The following is a 24,415-nucleotide window of genomic DNA, read 5'->3' as shown; positions in this document are numbered from 1 at the left end:
AAAGAGAGAACAAAAATCTTGCTGAACAATGAAGAGATGAGTTTCCTAACAGTCACTGAGACACCCAAGAATGTGCATAAATTTGCTGTTCTGCAGGTGAACCATATTTTCAGCAGGATAGCAACTTCTTTCTGGATTAATGTGAAATCTCTTGAGCTTAACCAATTTGCAGATAGCAAATGATATTATTAAGGTCATTGTGAATTGTACTCAAAAAATTATTTTGGTGGGATCAGGTTACTAAAGATTAATTTCATGAAAATTGAATTGCTTAAATAACAATACATAGCATAATCTACTATGGAAGGTAAATGGGACAAAGACTTTACAGACTTTACAGCCTTTGGGAACATGAGAGAACTGAAGGGTAAGTTTAATCTACTATGGAAGGTAAATGGGACAAACACTTTACAGCCTTTGGGAACATGAGAGAACTGAAGGGTAAGTTTAATGGATCATATTGACATTTCTTATGTATAAAGGAAGGGGTTCCAGAATCCATGCTGTTCAAGGAAGGAGCCTGTGTGAGGAATCCTGTCCAAGCAGAAGAAAAACTGGGAATCTAGTCACTTGGAGCCTGTTGAGGCACTTCTGAGCAGTTCACTGAACATCCTCACAGACTGAGATCAACCACAGAAATGACAGGGGAGAAAATAAAGGGCTCTTGTAATATCAACAATATCTTTGTCTACAAACTCGACTGCACCAAAGCATGCCTGTGTTTAGTGCTAACATATAATTAGGTCTCTGGCAAAAAAAACAAAATTGGCCAAATTCCAGCTTGAAACAGCATTAGGGTGATTTTACACACAGAAACAAGTGCTAAAGTGGGAATTAGTGCGATATCTGACCGGGCTTCAGCCAATTTCACCGATTGACTGACACATTCTACACAGAGAAGGGAACCAGCACTGAAAGACATACTCCTTATGGCAGCCAAAGTGTGTGTTTCTGTAATGTGGCTGCCATTGAAGAGACATAGGGATCAGGAGAGAAGGAGATAGCTCTCATATGCACTCAAGGCACCATGGAGTGTGATGAGATGCATGCCAGGAGGGAAGTCCTGGTTGTGAGAGAGCCAGGAGACCCATCATAAAAAGAAACTGAGAAAAAAAATTGCTGCGGTTCTCTCGTACAAATGAGAATCCCCACACTGGAGCAATATTTAAAGAAAGGTTATGGTCTCACTAGGTATGTCATGGTGATCTGCACACCACTGTACATCTGCAGAGTGGAGCTCCTCCCAGAAAATGTATTTTATGTATAGGTGTGACTGCCTTATGCAGAGTGTCACTCATCAGGAAGTACAGACACTATTTCTCCTGAAGCCATGCCATTTCATTCAGGACTGAAACACCAGTTACACAAATACTCAGGTTACATGCCGTGTGCCTGAGACCAGGTGTGCTAAAGTGAATTGCACATCTGAATGCCTAAACCAATTTTGTGTCTGGTGTGATTTCATTGAGAGATAATGATCTGTGCGATCTACTCAAAATAAAACTGAAATAGGCCCTATGTCATCTGATTTCTGAACTCCTACATTTATCCTGTTCCACAGGAGGAGTGAGACTCAAACATGTTCAGGGAGGCAGGCTTTGCCAGTCATGGATGAAGTTGGGTTTTAGGGATGATTTTGAGAATGTAGATAGAAATGGCAAGACTGAGAACTTGAAAGTGCAATAATAATTTGGCTCAAGGCTCTATCACTATAGAGGATTTAAATTGTAGAACAAGCTAACTATTATAGGAGAGAAAGTCATTTTAAGAGATGCGCTGCCTACTTTGAAACAGATAAGGTTACACCTACATATGAACAGAGCCTTGTGGAGAATGGTTTGAACAAAGGTATAAGAGAAAGGTGGGGTTTTAAGTCATATCAAAAGTCACAGACAACTTAGTACAACGATTACATATATTGGATACATAAGAGATATTGAGCAGATGGGACAACCATAAATACTGAATGGTGGGCACAGAGTTTGGTGTGACAATAAAGAATAGAGAGATTACAGATAAGGTAATGTGAGGGGCATAGGGGATTTAAGTAGAGTTTTTTTTAAAGAATGGGTTGATTATAATAGATGTGAAAGCAATTGGCAAAACAGAGGCAGGAGTGATATGGAACAGTTGACAGTGGGGTAAGCAGGGGTAATTGAATGATCTGGAGCTGATTTACAATTTTATTGCCTGATATTTCAATGATTAACATCACGTGCATATTAAGGGCTGTGTGCTCAGTCCACTGCTGTTCACGCTGCTGACCCATGACTGCTCTGCCAACTCAAGCTCCAACCATATCATCAAGTTTGCTGATGATACAACAGTGGTGGGCCTCATCAGCAGGAACGATGAAACAGCTTACAGAGAGGAGGTGAAGAGGCTGGTGGACTGGTGCTCAGTCAACAATCTCTCCTTGAACATGGACAGAACAAGGGAGACGAATGTGGATTTTAGAAAGGCCCAGGTTGACCACTCACCCCTGTGCATCAATGGCACCATTGTACAGAGAGTCAGTTGCTATAAGTTCTTGGGAATACATATAACAGACGACCTGTCCTGGTCAACCAACACATCCTCCCTCACCAAGATCAGCAGCATCTCCACTTCCTACAGCAGCTGTAGAGAGCACACCTGCCCTCCCCCACACTCACCACATTCTACAGGAGTACCATTGAGAGTGTCCTGACCAGCTGCATCTCTGGCTGATACGGTAACTGTAACACCTCAGACTGCAAGACTCTGCAGAGAATTGCGAGCACAGCTGGAAAGATCATTGGAGTACCTCTTCCCTCCATCCTGGATATCTACAACACACAATGCACCCACAAGACCTGCAGAATCATAGGTGACCCCTCTCATCCCTCCCACGACCTATTTGTCCCACTACCGTCTGGCAAGCGGTACCGGAGCATCCGGGCCAGAACTACTAGACTGTACAACAACAGTTTTTTCCCCCAGGCTGTCAGGGTCCTGAATACCCTGAAGGCAGTCTCAGACAAATGCTGCGTCAAATGTCCTGGTTTGCACAACGGCACATAAGAACTTTGGCTGCTGCTGAACATGTTCATACACAGTGCAATACGCTGAGTTTTGTATTTTCTTTGTCCAATCCGGCTTTGCACTAACCTTGCACTAATTTCGTATTCTGTATATACCATATTTTGCACTATATGTGCTTGCACGATTTTTCTGTATGTTCTCCGTTCTATGTATGTCCTTTGTTGTGCGAGTCTGGGGGAGACAACATTTCATTCCTCCATGTGTTTTATAGCATATGGGTGAATGACAATAAGGTATAACTTGAACTTGAAATTGTTGAATCCTTTAGTCTATCTGAATGAGTTGGAAGATGGTCAAAAAAGTGGACTTCATAAATAAGTCACCTGACACCCGAAGTAAAATAAAGGCAATTGATAAAATGTTAGAAGCCAGAGCTGAGCTGGAGAGCATCAGAGAGGACAGAGTATCAGAGAATGAGCAGTTGTGTAATAATTTTGGTCAAGAAGGTCAGGCTATTTTTAATTCTTGCTCTAACTTTTATGTTCTCACCTTTCTTAACCCATCACATTTACTGGAAATAAGTAGCATTTAAAATGTTGCAGTATATATTATAGAGAACCACATAAGTCTGGCAATGAGTTAGGTCAATAACTCAACCTGGTGATTATTGAAGCCATTAAAACTGCTGAACTAAATTGCTGTTTTTGTACTTTTGGTCTACTATTATTATCCTACACCCAACTGTTAAAAACTATTTATACTTCAAGAATAATTATCAGTGTTATTCAGATAGTTCAAATGCAATTCTGGAAAATGTGATGTTTGGTCTTACCTTTGCGCCCTTCTCACCTGGTGGACCTGCCTCTCCTTTAATACCAGGATTGCCCTAGAAGCCAGAAAGAAGGATCAAGTTAAAGCTATGATGATTATCAATGAATCCCCTCTCCCACATTTAATGAATCAGCAATTTACAAAGAACTAATTACCTTTAATTTAGCTTAAGAATCATTACAAGATTTTTTTGATGTTCTTCTGAATGTAATCTCCTTCTGGCACACATCATCTAATTGTAATATTTTGATTTATCATATTAAAATGTATCAAAGCACTACACAAAACATTACTTTTGCAATGCAATAAATATTATTCTGTAATACTCATTCCACAATAATAACATTCCAAACAAAATGATGATCTAGTAATGTGAGTAGTTTGCTATAATTGCTGAATCATCAGTATTGTGGAGGACACCGAAAAAAACTTCTTAAAGCTCACAGGCCGTCAACATTCACCTTTGGAGGCAGAGAGGAGTTCAGTTTGAAGGGTCTTTCATAATACCACACATCTGGCAATCAGCACCCCTGCTGTTGTGTAGTAGAACTTCAACCTAGATTAAGTGCCCGAACAGGAGGAGAGGGGAGAAAAAAACCCAACCTAGTAACCTGAAAACATGATTGGTGATAGCGGAATTAAACTGATGGATGATGTACTTGTCTTATTGAGATTAAAGCCAAGAATCACAACATTCTGAGACCATCAGGACTGAGTAGCAACAGAGAAGATTGAGCAACACCAAATCTGGAATCTACAAGCTATAAGAGAAAATGTGCACAATACCATGTGCAGTATGTACATTTGCTGTCATAGAAATAAGTGTCAAGTCTAGGTCAGTTTCTGATCAATGGTTATCCTCAGAAAGTTAATGATAGTGGTTTGATGATAGGTATACAGTTGAATGGCAAGAAAAATCACGAGTGCTCCTCCAGTTGGTCATTTCATCGCACTTGTGTCAGTAGGCATGAATGTAATGTGCCACTTATCAGTCCAGGCCAGAATATTGTTGAGGTCTTGCTGCACACGTACATGGCCTGCCATTCAATCTGACCCATAATCATCAGAATCAGAATCACTGACATAGGTCGTAAAATTTGTTGTTTTAATGATGGCGGAGTGGAATGGGATCCTCTGTTGAAATGAAGGTCAATCAAATATGCTCTGACAGAATGTCCAGAGAGGGCTTTTCTTCATCACCTTAATTTTTGACCTGCTCTTCTTTAATCCCCACAGCCTCATTTCCCGCATATATCTGTTGTGATGCTGTGGGCAAGAATTGTGCCCAGATTATGAACAATGCCATAGCTGATGACAAAGTGAGAGCTGCTCTCAGACAGCAGAACATTCCCAGGCCAGTTCAGGCTTCGTTGGCAAGCAGTGACAGTTAACTCTGCAATATTCAGTGTATTTCTCTGATTCTAATATTATCAGGACTTGCTTGAATCTGTACCAATGTGAGGAGCCATGGATTTAATGGATAATCTTTGATCTCCCAAGTACCAGCCATTGATCCACTGGACAAAGTGTAGTGGGCACAGCAGACAGCCCAAGGTTAAATATAAACTTCCTAAACTTATGACATTTACCATCTATATTTTCTGCTGTGGTTAGAACAAATGTATAAATTCAGGGAGAGGTCGATCTTTTTGTTCCTGAATAGACCAAGGCTCATGTGGAGTTCTTACAGCCACAAGTGTACGGCTTACCATGTCCTGAATCATGAGGAAGCCCACTATATCAGTGAATGTCACCGCCCCTGCCACCTGCTGTGCTCTACTGAATGAGGAGGTGAGTTCCCCTCTCTTTCAGTGGAAAGCTCCATGAGGTCTTGTATGCAGTGTATTATCTGAGCTTCAGTGATACATATGTCCAAACGTGTGTCTGTGGCTGGAGATCTCGCTGCATCTGACAACAGGTTTCACTGATCATGGAGGATCTCAACTTCTGCAAAGTGGACCTGGGGCCATTCCTCATGGGGTAGAGGCCTTCCTGGCTACAGCCATATCCTTCAGCCTCTTCTGGAATGGCGGACTTATCTTCAGACTTTTTCTTCCTGTGCTCTTAACTTTTCAGCCAAAATGGCAACTTTCACTCAACTTCACATCAAATTTCCAAAATAAATTGAGCATAATTCAGCACAACATTGTGCACCGAAGGGCCTGTACTGTGTGTTCTATAATTCTTCACTATGTACACACTATCTTCCCCAACAAACCTAGAAGTAATTGAGGATCATTTTAGTGCAATTTATAGTTTCTTCTTGCTATTCAGACTAGATCTCTTGGGCATGGTTCACAACTTGCCTTAGGTGTACTTTGTGCCCCAATTTGACAGGGCACGTGTGGCTTGCTAGGTCATTTCAAGAGCAATTAAGATCAATCATATTTTGTAGGTTTAAAACACTATATAGACAAGATGAGATAAGGACAGCAATTCTGTATCCCAAAGAATATTTGTAAACACAGTTGGAATTGTACCATTCTGCTACCTTCATAGTTTCCGTTACTGTTTTTTTCAGATTATTTAATTAATATTTTAAATTTCTTTTAACTTGTTGCAAAATTCCACAGCTACCATGATGCAGCTTCAGATAACACCTCCAATCTATTAACCTCATTTCATGACGTAATGTTTGGGGACACAAGGGAAGGATTAAGCATAAAGTTACAGAATATTTTAATATTAGTCCTTGTGATGATTGGAGCATGGAGATGAATTTTCCAAGAAGATCAGGGAAATGAGACACACCTTTTTATATTAGGGTTCAGTGGGGTGATAGGGATTGATGGGATTGCTCTGGGAGCTGGAATGGACTTGATGGACCAAATGGCCTCCTTCCCTATAATAGGGAAAATATTACAAATATGAATACAACTGATATCATCCTAATATTCTGATGAACAGAGGTCCATCAGAAATATTCTACTCAATTGCTAAAGTATTATAGAACATTCTATAGCTGATACTAATCCAGAGTAAAATCTATGAATTGCAGCTCCAAATGTGTCAATTGTAAAATTCTAAAGAAGGTGTGCTTCATGCACTACACTTTATGGCTCTAAAATTCTAAAGATACTGATTGAACTATCATGGAAATAAATCTTTACACATTTAAGATTGGGTTAAATATTCCTCAAAGGAAATTGCATTTGTTCAATTATTCTTTTCACTAAACAAGATGATTTATACCTTAGCTCCTTTGCTTTCTTCCTTTCCAGGTAAACCAGAGAAATGAATTGCTCCCTAAAAATAAAAAAAAGCGAATACAATTTTTTCTAGAACTATCCACATTTACTACCAATCCTTGATTTTCCATTTATTTCCAAGGCTCCACCTTTAAAATGTTCAAACTTGGTTTCAAATTCCTCCAAATTCTCACTCTAACTTCCTCCAGTGCTGCAACCCTTCAATTCTGGTTCCTTTCTTGCCCATTTTGGGCAGTGGCTCCAAGCACCTAAGAAAAAAAGGAACTGGCGAATTTACTTGGGAGGGCCAAAGACATGTCTGTCATACTGCCAAATTATATATCAATATCTACCCCAACGGCAACAGAGATGCAAAGCACAGATGTTAGGGATGAGGAGTTACAACATCTAGAGTTATTCACAATGTCAGACACACTTTTCACTGTTGATGAGATATTATGGAGAAACCAGATAGATCAAGGTAATGATGTTTTATAACTTGGTATTACTATCTTCAGTTTTGTTGTAGATATTCTTTCAGGTACACCACACTATCGACAACTTACTGACTGCTATTTGATCCATGCTCCCTGCATATAATGGGGCTGGTTCCCAAACCTTGCCTCTGACTGGAGTCTGGAGTTGGCCAGATAAGTATCGGATCGTACCTATTCCACTCAACCAACAACGCACCTACCCACCCACACCATTCACCCGAAACCCCAGTTGTGGATTCTCAGAAATTACTTTCTATTTTTCCTGAAAGGTGTGGGACCATGTTGACATAATAAACTAACTAGCATACATTGTTTGAAATCCACAAACTGCTCTGTCCAAGGTTAATAATCATTGACTTATTTGCCCCTCTCAATGAATTGATAATATGAATCGTTTGAAAACTGGATTGAACCTATAAGGTAATAGAAGACACCTGTAATCCCAGGAGGAAAGAAATGGGCAAAAATCCTGAAGTGCACTTCCTTCCTAATGGTTAATCAATCAATATAACCTGACAGCTAGATTTACCAATTAATAATACATGAAGTTGGGCTGCAGTGATCAGAATATTTACTCCATTTTACCTCTATTTGCATTTACCAAAGTCAAACTGACATTTTTTCCCCTGAATTATTCTGCAAGTCCCTATTTTCATTAATCTTAGTGATTCTTTTGAAATCATAATAGGAAACCTCACAGTGTTCTGTCTATTAGGAGGTGACAGGCTCTGCACATGGTATGTTGACTTGTGTAGTCAGCCATTAATTATTTCTAAATGAATTGCTCACAAGTTGCACAGAACTCAAAACCATTTTATCATATGAAACCTGATGCAGAAAATGCACATGCATTAAAGTTATTCTGATACAGGAATTAACATCAAAAGGCTCTACAGTTAAGATGACTATCTGCCCTTTTTGGCTTGTTGATGTGTCTTTGGATAGCAACTGCATATTATTGTGCCTTCCTCTGGTCAAAATATGTCATTTCTTTTAAAACAAAGTGTACCATGGAAATACCCAGCTCTGGTTGGATAACTGACTGTCAAAAACAAAATCTTAAAGCTCCACGTTGTGTCTGTAAAAATATGATTTGGACTGAATATTACAATGTCTTCGTTTTAAATTAGGAAAGGTAAATTCAGACAGTGACTTATTCCTGACACACAGCTGTAGTCTTCTGTAACTAAGGCAGCATCTGTTTCATTTCTGTTTCATTTAGCTGTGGGTGTTTTAGCATTACATATTGTGTGGGAGACTTCCCTCCTGTCAGCCTGGAAGCAGATCATTACTTGTTGGGAAATCCATCAATGGCCAAATACCCTCTTAGATGCTTTTATTCTTAGACTCAGTTGAAATAACTTTAACTTCGAGTGAACTGTAAATCAAACAATATCTAACCAGCTACTTATATATCCTTGATCAATTTGCTTTAAGTTGAAGTCAAAAATGAGTGAGTTTTTGTTGGCTGTAGCATTAATGAATTAGTTTCTGTAAACAAACTGCTGTATTCTGTATTCATCATGTATAGAGTACTAAAATGTGTTGTAACAATTTTATTTAATTATGTCTAAATTTTAGAAGGATATATTCGATACAAAAATAGACAAGTACTGCATCATTACTGGTTGCTTTTACAATGAATTTTCTGTTTCAGTTCAAATTGGTCCAGAGTATTGTCTAACTACTCATGGAGAAGCATCAAGATTATCTTAGTAATGGCTGAAATGGGAAAGAAGGTGAACAGTGTGTACTAATTGTGCATGCATTTAAGGTCTGCAGGTTAGAACCACCCCATTTTCAATGAAACACATTTGAACTATAGTCATTGTTATTCTGGCACAGAAGGAGTCCAGTGGATCTATTGTGGCTCCCAGTAGAGTAATCCTCTGTAGTACTGCAGCCTATTCTCTCTCACATGTCATCAACTACATTTGATTCTTTTGCCACTTGCCTACACCATGGGGTGATTTACAGTAGCCAACTAACCATTTTTGGGATGTGGGAGGAAACCAGAGCACTCAGCGGAAGTCTAAACCCCACACTGACAGCTCCCAAAATCAGGATCAAACCCAGGTGCCTCTGGGACCGAATTATCCTGGAACTACGAGAGGACATGGCTTTAGGGTGAAAGGGGAAAAGTTTAGGGGGAACATTAGAGGGAACTTCTTCACTCAAAGAGTGGTGGGAGTGTGGAATGGGCTGCCATCTGATGTGATAAATGTGGGCTCGCTCTTAACTTTTAAGAGTAAATTGGATAGATACATGGACGAGAGAGGTCTGGAGGGGTATGGGCTGGGGGCAGGTAAATGGGACTAGCAGAATAATGTTTCAGCACAGACTAGAAGGGCTAAATGGCCTGCTTTCTGTGCTGTAGTTTTCTATGGTTCTATGGTTCTCTTTGCGGGACAATAGCACTAACTGCTACACTACTGTGTCACTCTTTATTGTAGGAAAACACAGAAGTCAATTCATATCAAAAAAAGTTCCACAAACAACAACTCAAATTATCAATTAACTGGAGCAACAAACAATCCACTGGAAGAATTCAGTGGGTTGAGCTGCATCTGCGGGAGGAAAGGAATTGTTGACATTTTGGGTCAAAACCCTGAATCAGGACTAATTAATTAACTACTCTATTTGGTGGGCAAATATCAGTCAGATCATTGTCCTTGCGTGTATCACATGCACAAGTACAGATAATGAAGTAGAACTCAAACTTTAAATCCAAATTAAGCCTCTGACAGTGCACCTTTCCCTTTGAACTGCACGAGAGCATCAGTTTTGCTTAAGCCACAAAATAGGTTTGGAACCCAGAATCATCCAAGAGCGCAGTTCTACCACCTAGGTCAAATGAACAGTTAGACTTTAGCTAGCTAAATCCTGTAGAGTAAGATTTGTGTGACTAGATTGAAAAACAATTATAAAAGATATATTTATACATTTTATGAAGCCAACATCTCAAGTGAATTGTAACTGTACTGAGCATCAGACATCAGCTCAGAATTATTCCAGTGTTAAAAACAGCTTGCAAGTGACGCCAGCCAGAGTGACTCAGTCAGCGTTGCTATAATAGATCCCAGTGTCGATTACTTTTAAATGGCTGTTTATGAAAGTCCATAATTCCAAAGATCTGGAAATGGCTGTTCGAGTCATCAAAAAATCATCAGAGGATTACATGTAACAGCCTTGTGTGGTCTTTAACCAGCATCCCTGCACTTCCAACCTTCTCTAGCTTCAAAAACAATTTCACCATCTACAATGGTAATAAATGGGACATCCTTAACCTCATTAACAATATTTTTCATTACTGAAGCGGTGGTCCTGATTGTTTTATGGTTTCTTTTGTCAGTGCTGTGTAATTGACTGAGCATACTCAGAAGATAGTCACACAAATTGGTAGGGTTAAGGAGCAATCCTCAGGATATAGATTTTCTCCCATTTTTTATGCTGCAGCAGTAACCATTTCTTAGCAAAGCACAACGGAAAGGCATAATGTTAAGCCTGATCCTTATCTAAGTCAAGAATATCTGCTTAAGAGGCCCCTGTGGACCAACACACCTTATTTTGGTTTAAAAGCACAGAACCTAAAGTTCCCAGTAAGAACTCCAGAGCTCTGTACATATTGAGGCAGATTTAATTTAAACTTTATGGAAGTGTGTATGCTCTCAATATATTGCCAATTTTCTAGCCAGAGCTTCTTCCAGGCATCAACGGACAGGTTTGCTCCCAGACTGGATACAAACCAGGTAATCATGGCTATGACTTCAGCCTAAGATTAGTGCCTACATTACAACAAATACATTAAATTTGTCAATTTAATTGAAGATGTCGTATCTCAAATCTGCAACAGACTGGCTACAAAAATTTGGGAAGGGAGCCACTTCCTGGTAAGGTACATTACCCTGCAACCACTGCTGCTGCCTGCACCAATTTTTATTGGATCCGAGAACAAATGCAAGAGAAGCGGATCTCCAGTTAAATGGGAAGAGTTGAAAAGTTGTGACTATTGGTGTGAACTGTGTCCAGGATGATTCCTCACTTTGAGGATCTCAAAGATGACAAGGCATGACAGGACCCTTTACAAAAAATGAATCTATTTAAGCAGTCCTCTCCCAAAGACCATTTTAGCTCTGTATTCCTTTGCCCTACTTCACGCAACAATAAAATATGGGTCTACAAACCTGACTTGAGATCCAAGCATGGTCCCACCCCAGCATGAAAAGTCTGAGATTACCAGATCCTAACTACAAACCTTTAAAAGTGAAAGAAACCAAATAAAAGAGATGATGCAAAGAATTACACATATGTTTATAAAAACATGGAGAAGAAAGGAAACTATGTAACAGTTTTATAAATCACTTAGACCACAGCTGAACTATTGTGTCAAATTCTGAACATCACTTCTTAGGGAGGATGCTGAGATTATTAACCAAAGTGATATCAGGGAAGTGGGACTTGAGATTTAAGGAGAAATTGTTAAGCCTGGAGCAGAAAAGTTTGTCTTACCTTTTCACCTTGCACCACTGAAGTATAGCTTATTTTGCCCTGTAATATAAAGAATATTATGACTAAAGCATTTTTTATCAATCATTAAAATAAACATAAGTATTCCATGCAAAATGACCCAATTCTTTTCCATATTTCTCAATTGTTTCAAGAGTTTCACTTAGTCTGTTTGCTAAGGTTATTTTCAATCTCTAGAAGTCTCCTTGGAAGAGGAGGCATTTGTCAAAAGAATGCTTTTGGAATTTCTGCAGGGTTTCTCCCACTGTAACTTTGTGGAGCACCAGATGGACCTCAGGAGATATAGTCATAGAGTCATATAGCTTGGAAACAAGTCGTCAATCCACCGAGTCCGTGCCAACCATCAAGCACCCATCACACTAATTCTACACTGATCATATTTTATTCTCCCCAAATTCCCATCAATTTCCCCCAAAATTCCACCATTCACGGCATACTAGGGGCAATTTACAGTGGCCAATTAACCTAACAACTCGCACATCTTTGGGATGTGGGAGAAAACCTGAGCACCTGGGGAAAACCCACAGGGTCTCTGGGAGAATGTGCAAACTCCACACAGGTAGCACCAGAGATGAGGACTGAATTTAATATGAGACAATGGGATTATTGTAAATGGGTGCTTGTTGGTCAGAATGGACTATGTGGGTCAAAGGGCCTGCTTCACTTCTGTATGAGTCTGCGAAAAGATCATCTGATAGTCCACTAAGTTACAGAGGAGAAAGATAGCAAGATGTGTACACCGTTTCTTCAGGTGTGATGAACCCTGTGGAAATTCTATCCCATGATAAACTTGTTTCATACAGCAATTCAGGGAATCATCTTTGCTAAACTTGGAGAAATAGAAAAAAATAGGTTGGAAAGAAAACAATTAAAGAAGGAAGATTTCTGAGCAGTAAGGTGCAGTGACGGTGGAAGATTTTGTGATGCTTTAGAAATATACAAAACATTTTTTGAAGCTATTTTCATCGTAAGCTATTTATTTGAAAAAGTTTGTTGATTAATTGCTGAGGTTTTCTTATGATGAGAATGTCCTTTTATATGAAGTTGGAAAGGATAATTGGTCTAATATATTGAGGAGCAATCAGCAGCTAAAATTAAATTTTTTAAAATTTTTATTTCATTAGCAATTTGAGTAACATAAATGGCAGCCAAGGATCAGGCCAACATTAAGTAACTGGAATGACACTATATCTAGCATGACCAAGGGTCATAAGAAATGTTATCAGTTAGCTCTCAGTAGTTGATGCCAAACTTGTAAATTACTCTGTTTTAAGATATGTCACAGATTCATTTAGTAGTAGCAGTCGAATGGGAAAGGTAAGTGGTTTTATTTTTGACACAGTGGGCTGCTGAAGGGAAGAATGCTGAACAGAGAGACTGACACCTTCACAATGTTTAATGAAAAATTAATTTTTGAAGCTAAGGAAAGTACAAGGCTGTGGGGATGTGGTAATGCAGTAAGATCAATTTTTGGATTTCTCTAACAAGGAGCCTACATAGTCACAATGAGCCTACATAGTCACAATGAGCCAAATGCCCTCTGTTTCCACAGTTCCATGAATCTGAGGTTCTTGACATCAAATGCAAAGCACCTTGAACTATTTCAACATATCTCCAAGTAGTACAGTAAGCTATGTAGTAAAAAAGGGGCAGCACATGTGTCAGCAGCATCCTATAAAGCTGCAATTAGATAAATATATTTGGTGGTTTGTGTTGAATAAGAAATGCTGGCCTCTCTAAAGGGTAATGGAATCATGCATATGCACTCTTAAGTCTGACATTTGAACTAGCAATTAGGCATGGAGTGCTAACTTAGAGACAAAAGGAAGGAAGTCTACCTCAGAGTGATACCTTATCAACTTTCAAACCACAATTTACACGTAAGTACTTACTGGCTCTCCTTTCTGTCCTTTAGGGCCGTATGTTCCCATTTTGCCCGGTTCTCCCTGCCAAGCGGAAATGAAAATTACAGTTGTATGATCAGCTCATGTGTTTGTATAAATCTATCACAAGCACTTTCTCAGTGGAGCCAACAGAGTTATAATCAGTAACTGAGGGAAGCATTACACTGTGTGAAGGGAATGGGAAAAAAGTTCCAACAAAAAGGGTACAGCTAGACCACAATTGTGATGAGGTTTGGAACCAAGCAATGATAAGCGGCATGGTAGCATAGCGGTTAGCGCGATGCTATTACAGTGCCAGCGATCGGAGTTTGATTCCCGTCGCTATCTGTAAGGGGTTTATACGTTCTCCTGTGTCTGCGTGGGTTTCCTCCAGGTGCTCTGGTTTCCTCCCACATTGCAAAGACGTACGGGTAGGTTAATTCAGTTTAAAATGGGCGGCGCGGACTCGTTGGGTTGGAAGGGCCTGTTACCACGCTGTAAATAGGAAAAAACCTAAAGTGAGCACCAGTGAGGCCATTACTGATGACTTCTTCAATTTACTGATGATGGAGAGGAGATGGAAAGAGTAGCAATTGGCTGGGTCAGATTTGTCCTATTTTTGCTGCTAGGACAAAAGCGAAGCAGTCTTCCTCATTGTTAGGTGGATGTCAGTGTGATTAAAGTAGTAAGATTCTACTAAAACAATCCGACAATCCGACTCAATGGGTAGCCAGTTCTCATAAAGGTATGTGCAGCACTGTTATCAGGATTTTAAGAACACAAGAATTAGGGGCAGGAGTAATCTCATAGGCCCTCAAACCTGCCTCATTATTCATTATAATGGTTGAATTGAATTTTGTCTACAAGTTCCAATTTCTTGCCTGACTTTCATGACTGTTGACTCTTCTATGGTCCAAAAGCTACCTCTCAGCCTTGAATATACTTAATGACTTAATATATACAGTTTTCTGCAGTAGAGGATTCACAAGATTTGCAAACCTCTGAGAAGAAATTCCTGTTTATCACAGTCTCGTGGTTACCCCTTTATCCTGATACTCCACTGGACTCTCCCACCAGCTGAATCCTCCCAACATTTATATCGGATTTGAAAGATTCTCATTCATCTAAACTTTAGAGAACGTGAACCCAATCTGCTCAGTTTTTCCTTATTAAACCTCCCCGTCTTAGGAATCCATTTAATGAACCTTCACTGCCCTGCTCTCAAGACAAATAATTCCCTTTATCAGGGCTCATGCCTGTTGCTGTGTCCTGTGTACTTGACCGCATCTTTATATCATTTGAATTGAACCCAGTTAGTGGACATTAATATTCATGATTCTCATTCTCAGCTGATATCATGAAAATTCCAATTCATTTGGGGATTTGGATGAAAGTACACTCAATGTTTTAGGAACAGCTTCTTCCCCTCCGCCGTCAGATTTCTGAATGGTCCTTGAACTCATGGACACTACCTTGTTATCCCCCTTTTGCACTATTTATTTATTTTTGTAACTTGTGGTAATTTTTATGTCTTGCACTGTACTGCTGCTGCAAAACAACGAATTTTGTGATATATGTCAGTGATGATAAACCTGATTCTGATTCTGGTATCTTAATCATTTGGCCTTAATTTTGATTCTTATTTGCTAAGCTCCACCATGATTAATGATGGGGATGTTTTTAGCTCAATGTAAAGTCCTTACATTGGTTGACAGCCCTTTCAACTCAACAATCAGCTATTGTCCTATAATATTAGAAAATTATTGGTGATTATGTTTACATTACTTCTCGCCTACAGAGTGTAGCTTAATCACAAGTTAATAAGGAGGCTGTGTACATTCTTAACACCCTGTGAAATACTATTACCAAATATATATAGTTATATATCATACAAAACACAATTGTTAAGATCTGACCACATTTATATTGGTACATTAAAGCTTATGTTTAGTTTGGTATTGGTTTATTATTGTCACTTGTACCGAGGTACAGTGAAAAGCTTGTCTTACAAACCGATCGTACAGTTCAATTTATTACATAGTGCAGTTACATTGAGTCAGTACAGAGTGCATTGAGGTAGTACAGGTAAAAACAATAACAGTACAGAGTAAAGTGTCACAGCTACAGAGAAAGTGCAGTGCAATAAGGTGCAAGGCCACAACAAGGTAGATCGTGAGGTCATAGCCTTGGAGTTTCCAGAATTTGAGCTTAATCAGGGTTACCTTTCAGGTTTCAACTGTGACTCAAAACTCAACAGGAGCAAATTGTGATATCTTTAAGTTATTACACAATAAAGCCCAGAAATTGCATTTCACCCATTCTGGTGGGCCAAATATGTGGTATTTTTTTTTGCAATAATGCCAAATTGGTTGTTGCCAAATAAATCACTAAATTGGGATTTTCTTGCTTTAAGAAATTGTAATTGTGGCTTTCTCCTATTTAAGAAGTGGGCATACACATTCACAGATAGCAGATGCTGTCTGAGCTCACAGCTGTCAGCTCATCCATGCACTGCCCAATGGGGTTTGCATCAGTAACACTGAAGTTATCTCTCAAAGGGAGCTACAAAGAGTGCCAAAAAAGGTGAGGGAAATGTAGAGCTAAGGGTGGGAAAGATGGCAGAAAACATTGAGGGAAAACAAGAAAATAAGGGGGGAATTGAGGGAGGTGAAAGGGAAGGTGGGAAGGAATAATAAGGCAGTAATAGATGAACAGAACAGTTTATTAGGGCCCTTCACTATACAGTGGTCTAATTGGGCACTCTGCCATGAACATTGCTGCCATATGTCAGTGGTGCTCATCAACAAAAAGCAGGGAAACGAATCAGTTTTGGGGAGTCAGTGAAAATAAAATTGATGCCACAGAGTGATCCTTTAATACACATATGACTTCTGTATGTTCTTATTTTTTAAATTCATTTCTTTTGGACTTGGCTGTTACTGTCAAGGCCATCCCTGCCAGCCATAACAGCTCTTTAGAAGATGGTAGTGAGCCACCTTTTTGAATTGCTGTAATCCTTCTGGTGCAAACAGTACTGTTGTGGAAAGAGTTCAGGATTTTGACTGAATGACAATGAAGGGCTGGTGATATAGAACATAGAACATTACAGCACAGTACAGGCCCTTTGGCCCACAATGTTGTGCCGACATTTTATCCTGCTCTAATATCTATCTAACCCTTCCCTCCCACATAGCCCCCCATTTCTTTATCATTCATGTATTTGACTATGTAAAAGACTACTGAGGTTTGTGACTCAGAAACCCAGGCACTGGGTATCAGTGCTAAAGGTGTTGCATTGAAATCCTTTACATAAATTATTCCCCTTTGTTAATTGAGTTACTTAATTTATGAGCATTAATGGATTTATGATCCAAACTTATGGATTACATGAATGTTATTGCCTGAAGATATTGAATGTCAAGGCTAATTGTGTCATGGCTAATTATCCAAATCAGGATGGTTTGCGACTTGGTGAGGAACTTGCAGATGATGGAAATGGGCAAAACACTTGAAAACATCTGAAAACACTTTTTTGCAGGAGTCATGCTGTTCCTTTGTTTCAGTTCTATAACTGAAAGGTCAATTATATAGGAACCTGGAATTTAGAACTGAAATGATAGCGGTTATCCTGAGTAAAAGAACTTTGAAAGAGATACTCGAGAAAGAATTATCTTCATATATTAATATATTATTATGCAGCAAAAGTCAAACTAACCTTTGGGCCTCTGGGTCCTTGAAAACCAGGGATGCCCTGATCACCCTGTGAAAATTATAATAGAACAAAGATTGTCAAGTCAAATTACTGCTGTAATTTGGAGAGAGTGCAGCAGCCAATTTGTGCGGAGCAAATATCCATAAACAGAAAGCTGAATAGTGGATCTGCTTCAGTGATTGATGTGGTAGGTGACTATTGGTCAGGAAACTACAGTGAAATCTCATGTTGTTTTAAAAATTAATGATAGGGACTCCTTACATCTACATCAGAAAATGAAGAGAGACAATTTTACATTTCATTGGAAAGATGGCACCTCTGTCGTCAACCTTCAGCTATTGATCACATAGAAACAGAAATACGCCCTTCAAACCTGCTCCACCATTTCATAAGATCATGGCTGACCCTCTATTTCAATACCAAATTCTTGCTCTCCCTATAACACTTGATGCATTTTGTACCTAGATATCCATCTATCTCCTTAAATATAGTCAATGACTTTGCCGCCACAGCCTTCTGCAGTAGATTATTCTATAACTTTCTTGAGTACCAAAATTTCCCTTTTTCTCAACCTATTCCATTTCCTGAGACAGTGACCATTTGTCCCAGACACCCCTTCAGGGCAATCTTTCCCCGACATCCTCCCTATACATTTCAATGAGATCTTATCTCATTCTTCTAATCTCCAGTGAATTCAAACTCAGTCAATCCAATCCTCAGTTGACTATCACACCATTCCAGAAAACAGTCCCTCTATGGCAGATATTTTTTTCTGATAAGGAGATCAAAACTGCACACAATACTTCAGTTGTGGTCTCACCAAGGCTCTGAGTAATGGAGGAAAGATATCCTTGCTCCTTTACGCAAACCTTTTACAATGAAGGCCATCGCACCATCTGCCTACTTAACTGCTTGCTACACCTGTTTGCTTTCAGTGCACAAGGACTCCTGGATCCCTTTGAAGATCAACATTTCTCAATATATCATCATTTAAATTTTGCACTGCCTTTTTTTTCTACTAAAGGCAATAACATCGTATTTAGCCACATTTACCATGTATTTGCCCACTCACTGATTTGTCTCAATTGCCTTGAAGCTCTTTTCATCATTAACTAACAATCCCACCCAGCTTCCTATCAACAAACTTGGAAAATTACATTTGGTTCCCTCATCAAAATCCTGCTGGTCATTGCCTGACACCCTGAAAAAAAATTCCTATCCTATTTCCTATCTGTCAAAGGGACTCAGTAATTCTAAGCTTAAACACTCACTATTGACTTTGTTCAAAAACAAATTAAACAAGGTTCTGTCTATTTTTCCACGTATTGTAGACAGAAGCCTATGTTCACCAACCATCTTGTTCCTATCCTTTGGTAAGCAACAGTGGCTCTCTAATTAAGTTAAACAATTGCATTACCTTCTCTCCCTTATGACAAGAACAGTTGACAGTCTTTGTGCTGTCTGCCTCAGCAGGTGGTTGCAGTGGGGTTGAAATCTCCAATAAAGGATGTTGGGTGGCAAGTGTAATCTGGCACTGAAACACAGTGAGAGAAAGAAGTGGAAGTTACATGTTAGGGTTAGGATTTGAACAGTTCGATTTCAATATATCTCAGAAATGCATCTGCAACAAACAATACAAGGATAGATATCAAATAAACCATAATGGGTTGGTAAATTATTCTCGGTCAATTGTACAAAATGTGCAATATAGCACTGATTGCCCATTGAACACCACTTGTGAGACTCCATTCCACTAATTCCAGTTCAGACAAGTATTTGGGCATGAACTACAGTTCACAACTACTACTACTATATAGGCTCAGCTATTCTGTTGCTGCATTTTTTTTTGTATTGTCTGATCTACTGGACATGTCCCACAGCCTTAGCATTAGCAACACTTTACACTGACAAAGAAGTTTAATTTGACCTTAACTTCTACTTAACTGTCACATTTAGTGATCCTGTCTCACCCTATCAGAAATATTCCCTTTGTTCTAACTATCTTCCCCTCCCCCCAACTAACTATTTTTCTTTTTTTCCAGTTCTTTTTTCCAGAGCCTTGTTAATTTTGTTTCTTTTTCCATCGATGCTGCCTGGCCTGCTGAATGTTTCCAGCACTTTCCAATAGCATATGCAATGATTTTTTTTTATTTTCCTCGACTTCTATATATGCTTATTTAGTGCCATGAATTGAAATCACTTATTCACTCATCCACTATTCCATCAGATCTCTACCCAAGATTTAGTAAATAAAGACTCAGGACAAACAAAAGCCACTCTGATTGCATTCTGCAACCACCATCACACTCCCTCCAGCCCTGTTACTCAAACACACCATAAACTGTGTAGCCTATCTTCACTGCCCTCTTGTTTGGTCTTTGTCTCAAGTTGGTTCCAATTCTTTGCCACTATGGCATCCTATTTGTGTTCAACATCAGCTTATGAACATAAATTCTCTGTGACAATAACATTAGTTATGGTCCCCTCACTATAATGACCCATTTTCTCCCAGCCTTAGCTCTTCTGCTGCTTATCTCTTCCTCTGTCACCTCCAGAGTCTGATAGTTCAATGCTCTCCTGGCTACCCAGCGCCGTCCATAAATCAGCTCATCCAAAGCTCTGTTGCCCTTATCCAACCAAAGTCCCGCTCACTTGATAATCTTTCTGCCTCCTGAGCTACAGAGTTATAGAGCATAGAACATTACAGCATTGCACAGGCCCTTCGGCCCACAATGTTATGCCAACATTTTATCCTGCTCTAAGATCTATCTAACCCTTCCCTCCCATATTGCACCCCATTTCTCTATCATTCATGTGTCTAAGAGTCTCTTAAATGTCCCAAATGTATCTGCCCCCACAACCTCTGCCAGCAGTGCATTCCACACACCCACCACTCTCTGTGTAAAAAAACTTACCCCTGACATCCCCTTTATATCTTCCTCCAATCACCTTAAAATTATGTCCCCTTGTGTTAGCCATAAATTCAAGAGATTTTGGTAGAGAAAAAAGCTCCAGGGCACTTTGGAACTCGGCGTAAAGGATTAAAAGCATGGGTGCCGAAGCTGGGGCATTGTAAAACAAACTTCATTGAAAAGGTTTTTGCTCAATTCATATAAAGCAATAAAAATTAACTCTTAAACTTTTCAAATCTTCTGTCTCCTTGCACATTTTCCTTCTTACTCACTGGGTTGCTGGGAAGATCACAGCAGTTCTCCAGCTCCGCATCCTTAGCGTCGCAATAAATTACAATCCGCTGAAGGTCAAACTAGAATAAAGAAAGGAAGCACTCTGGGTTATTTTGAAAAATGGTGAATGATATTGTATATTTATTTTGCATCTATTTTCTTTTCCATCCTCCTTGCCTATAGATTGTGCATTGGCTCTCTAATACCTGGTATTGCTCTGCAGGAGGACTTGGGTCTTAAAACACATATCAATTCATGTTGCAATGGACAGTGATACGATTGCATGGAATAGATAACAAATTAGATCCAGCACTAGTCTATTGGACCAAAGTAGTCTCATTTTATGTGGTAAGTTTCAATGATTCCATGAACTTTTCTTTAACAACTATGAAGATGAATCTCCTGCCTTTGAATTGTTGGGACACTAATTTATATTGACTGCAAAAACTGAACATTTCAAAGGAACTTTTCCTGTAAGTTACTAATGAGTCATTAATTACTTAGAAAAATTAGTATGGAAGGAGGGGCAAACTCCAGCTGATGCCTCACTCCAGCCCAAGTGATTTAACAGACTGTTTCTTCATTGCCTATTTGAAATCAGTAAATTCAGATCATGTCAAGGATCCAATCTGAAATCTTATTCTGCTTAGCACATATTTAAACCAGTGTTCATGAGGTATTTATGCCGTCAGTACCAGATGTGAGAAGCAACCTTGACTGAACTTTGAAGGCTGTATAGGAAATGTTTTACCTGATCTGAGAAAGATACCTCAGTGAAAACACCAGATCTGCAGTTATCCTTACACGTTCACCTTCTTGTTGCTGGCTGTTTCCAAAGTGACCCCGGTGTCTTTTCCATATTTCCATATTTCAGCACAGGTTGTGGGTTCACCCCCATTATAGAAATTAATGATGACCCAAACTTTTTCATTGGTCTAATACTGCATCTTTAGGGACTACATCTATCTAGACCAGCAAACCAGACCACAAAAACACTTGTCCTCATTTGTACATTACCAGAGAATGTGCGTACCAGTCCCAGAGATTGCTCACCAGTCACAGCAGGAAGCAAGAGCAGTTAGCCAGGATGTTGTCTTAAGGATTGCAAGCATGTTGGGAGATATGAGGAAATCAAAAGTGACTCCAAATAATGACTGACAGAAGCTCACAGTTTCAATGTTGCATTAGGAAAATAATTCCCTTTCTTCTACCCTCCACAGATAACTTCTTGATGGCAGATTCAGTTATCCATTAAAAGATCAAAAGGTTCCATGCTACAGCCTAGATTGCTATAGAATGGCCTTAGCACAGTACATTTGTTGGTAAAAGCAAACTGAATCCCATACCTGAGTGAAAAATGAATGCTGTCCAATCAAGTAGGTCAGTGTCCAAAATAATTGAGATACAGTCACTTTTAATTTACAATTTTCATTACTTTATTCTAAGAGGGCAAATAGGGTACTACTCACATCAATTGGAATACTGTCATACAGCCGCTTGCCAATGACTGTTTTTCCTTGGATATTAATGTTCTCCCGCTCTTCCATTGGCAGTGTATCAATCAGTTTACAATCGATGTAGAGGGAGACACTATCTGACTGAATACTCAGTGCCATCTTATGCCAGTTGCGATCAAATAAGCCGCTGACTTCTCTGTTTCTGAATACAGTCCTCACAGCATCTTTCCTCAGTCCCACCGCATTATATTCCACAGCTTTGTTCTCACCATCCAAGCGAATGGATACCTGAATAAATGGAATAGTAGTCATTCATCTGGCACACCAACATTAAAAATTTCTCTTTCCTGCTATGGGCCACTGATGCTCCGATTCACTCACGAATGGCCTGTCACAACATGTAGATCATTCCATTTCTGTACCTCTATACTCTTAAGTTAGATGTGGGCTCATGCAATGAGAAAGCAATTATCTTGTTAGCTCTGGAAGTACCTGATTGTCGCAAAACTCAGCAGAAGTAAAAGATAGATTGTGCAATTTTTCTTTTAATTTTGATTTCATCTTTTATTTGTCCTTTTCTGAAGCCTTTCAATCATGCTTGTGCAAGGACATTGACTGCCTCTTCCTCTCTTGTACTTAGACATGAATTCCAGCTCATGATTTCAACAGGGAGGTCATCAGCAAAGCCTGATTCTGTCACCTTTACTGTTAATGGAATAAAAATCATGTTGGGTATAGGATGGGCCACAGATGTGGCCCCATAAGTTTCCCTTGGGATGGATTAAATTGTATTTATCCAAATAACTTAGCTCCCAACATTCAGGCCAGAAGGAACAGTTGAAAGTGAGGATTGGAAGATCCATAGGTATCATCAAATCTGTGGCGGGATGAATAGTATAGCAAATCCATTGACCCTGATGCCTGGGTGCAAGAGTTCTATTCTATACGTAACTGCTCTTTTCTTTATACACAGTTATAAAAGCCCTTAATATTTTTTTAACAGCACCTGTAAGCATATTTTATATTTCCTTTTGTCTTTCCAAAATCCTTTCATTTTTGTTTTCAAGGTACAAATCAGACAATCCTGTGTATCTTCAACCCTAATTTTATCATATGCCCCACCTGGAAATTTTAACTTAAATTTTATCTCTTTAATAGTCAATGGTGCCATGTACTTTGGCACAGCTCATTTTTTCCTCATGAGACTGTACATTTTAGCCTTTTTATCTCATGTTGGATTTTTCCTTACTCCTTGATTAAATTAGAACATAGAATATAGAACAGTGCAGTACAGGAACAGCCCTTCGTCCCACAATGTTGTGCCGAACCAATTACATTAGTAATAAGATGCCCGACTAAACTAATCCCTTCTGCCTACACAATGTCCATATCCTACCATTTCCCTCACATTCATGTCTCTGAGTGCTTCTTGAATGCCCCTGTCATATTTGCCTCCACCACCACCCTAGGCAGTGCATTCCAGGCACCCACCGCTCTCTGTGTAAAAAACTTGCCCCGCACATCTCCTTTGAACTTTTCCCCTCTTGAACGTTTATTTGCCAACATTTCTCCCTATTACCCTGGTCCAGATGCCTCTATATCACTTCTGAACTTTTTCCCTTTTGCAGTCCATATGTTTTCTTTGTCTCTTTTCTCTTACTGAAACTCAGTGGTGAACACTGAGTTGTAGTCAATTTCCCATTGCTCACAGCTCTACTATCAATGGTTTGCCCCATTCACCTCCATGAACTAAAGAAATGGTTCTCTGATTGGATCAGAAACATTGATCTAGAAGGCAGAATGAAACACATTCTAAAACATACTCTCCACTAAATACCTCATCAGTGTTGCTAATTCAGCCGCAATTTCAGCCTTTCAATCTCTCCTGAAAATGCTTCAATCAGGAAGCTTCTGTTCCCAAACCAATCCAAATGTAAACCAAGTCTTCCTTATAACTTCTATTCTACATTCTTTAACAGTTATTAAATTCTTCCATAACTACTCATCAACCTACTTTGGGAGGAAGTACATACAATGCTTGCATTGTGAAACAATTTTAAAAAGATCATAACAAGTAATGGTTTGAGCTATATCCACCCAGGGCTGGATATAAACTGACTTCAAAATGCATA

At 39.3% G+C, this 24,415-nt stretch overlaps 1 protein-coding gene across 1 annotated transcript in view; it reads right to left on the bottom strand.

The window, feature by feature from the left end:
* The window catches only part of LOC127574444 (collagen alpha-1(XXII) chain-like), a 241,751-nt gene that overhangs the window by 126,394 nt on the left and 90,942 nt on the right, over positions 1-24,415 (bottom strand). The window contains exons 7-14 of the mRNA XM_052023460.1: positions 22,296-22,571; positions 20,826-20,906; positions 19,059-19,175; positions 17,645-17,689; positions 13,939-13,992; positions 12,029-12,067; positions 7,027-7,080; positions 3,836-3,889 (exon numbers count right to left, since the gene is read on the bottom strand). Coding sequence (XP_051879420.1) covers positions 3,836-3,889; positions 7,027-7,080; positions 12,029-12,067; positions 13,939-13,992; positions 17,645-17,689; positions 19,059-19,175; positions 20,826-20,906; positions 22,296-22,571 — 720 coding nt within the window. The remainder of the gene's footprint in view (positions 1-3,835; positions 3,890-7,026; positions 7,081-12,028; positions 12,068-13,938; positions 13,993-17,644; positions 17,690-19,058; positions 19,176-20,825; positions 20,907-22,295; positions 22,572-24,415) is intronic.

This window comes from Pristis pectinata, chromosome 9 (genome assembly GCF_009764475.1).
Source record: "Pristis pectinata isolate sPriPec2 chromosome 9, sPriPec2.1.pri, whole genome shotgun sequence".
Taxonomy (NCBI): domain Eukaryota; kingdom Metazoa; phylum Chordata; class Chondrichthyes; order Rhinopristiformes; family Pristidae; genus Pristis; species Pristis pectinata.
This window is presented reverse-complemented; position numbering and strand designations above follow the sequence as displayed.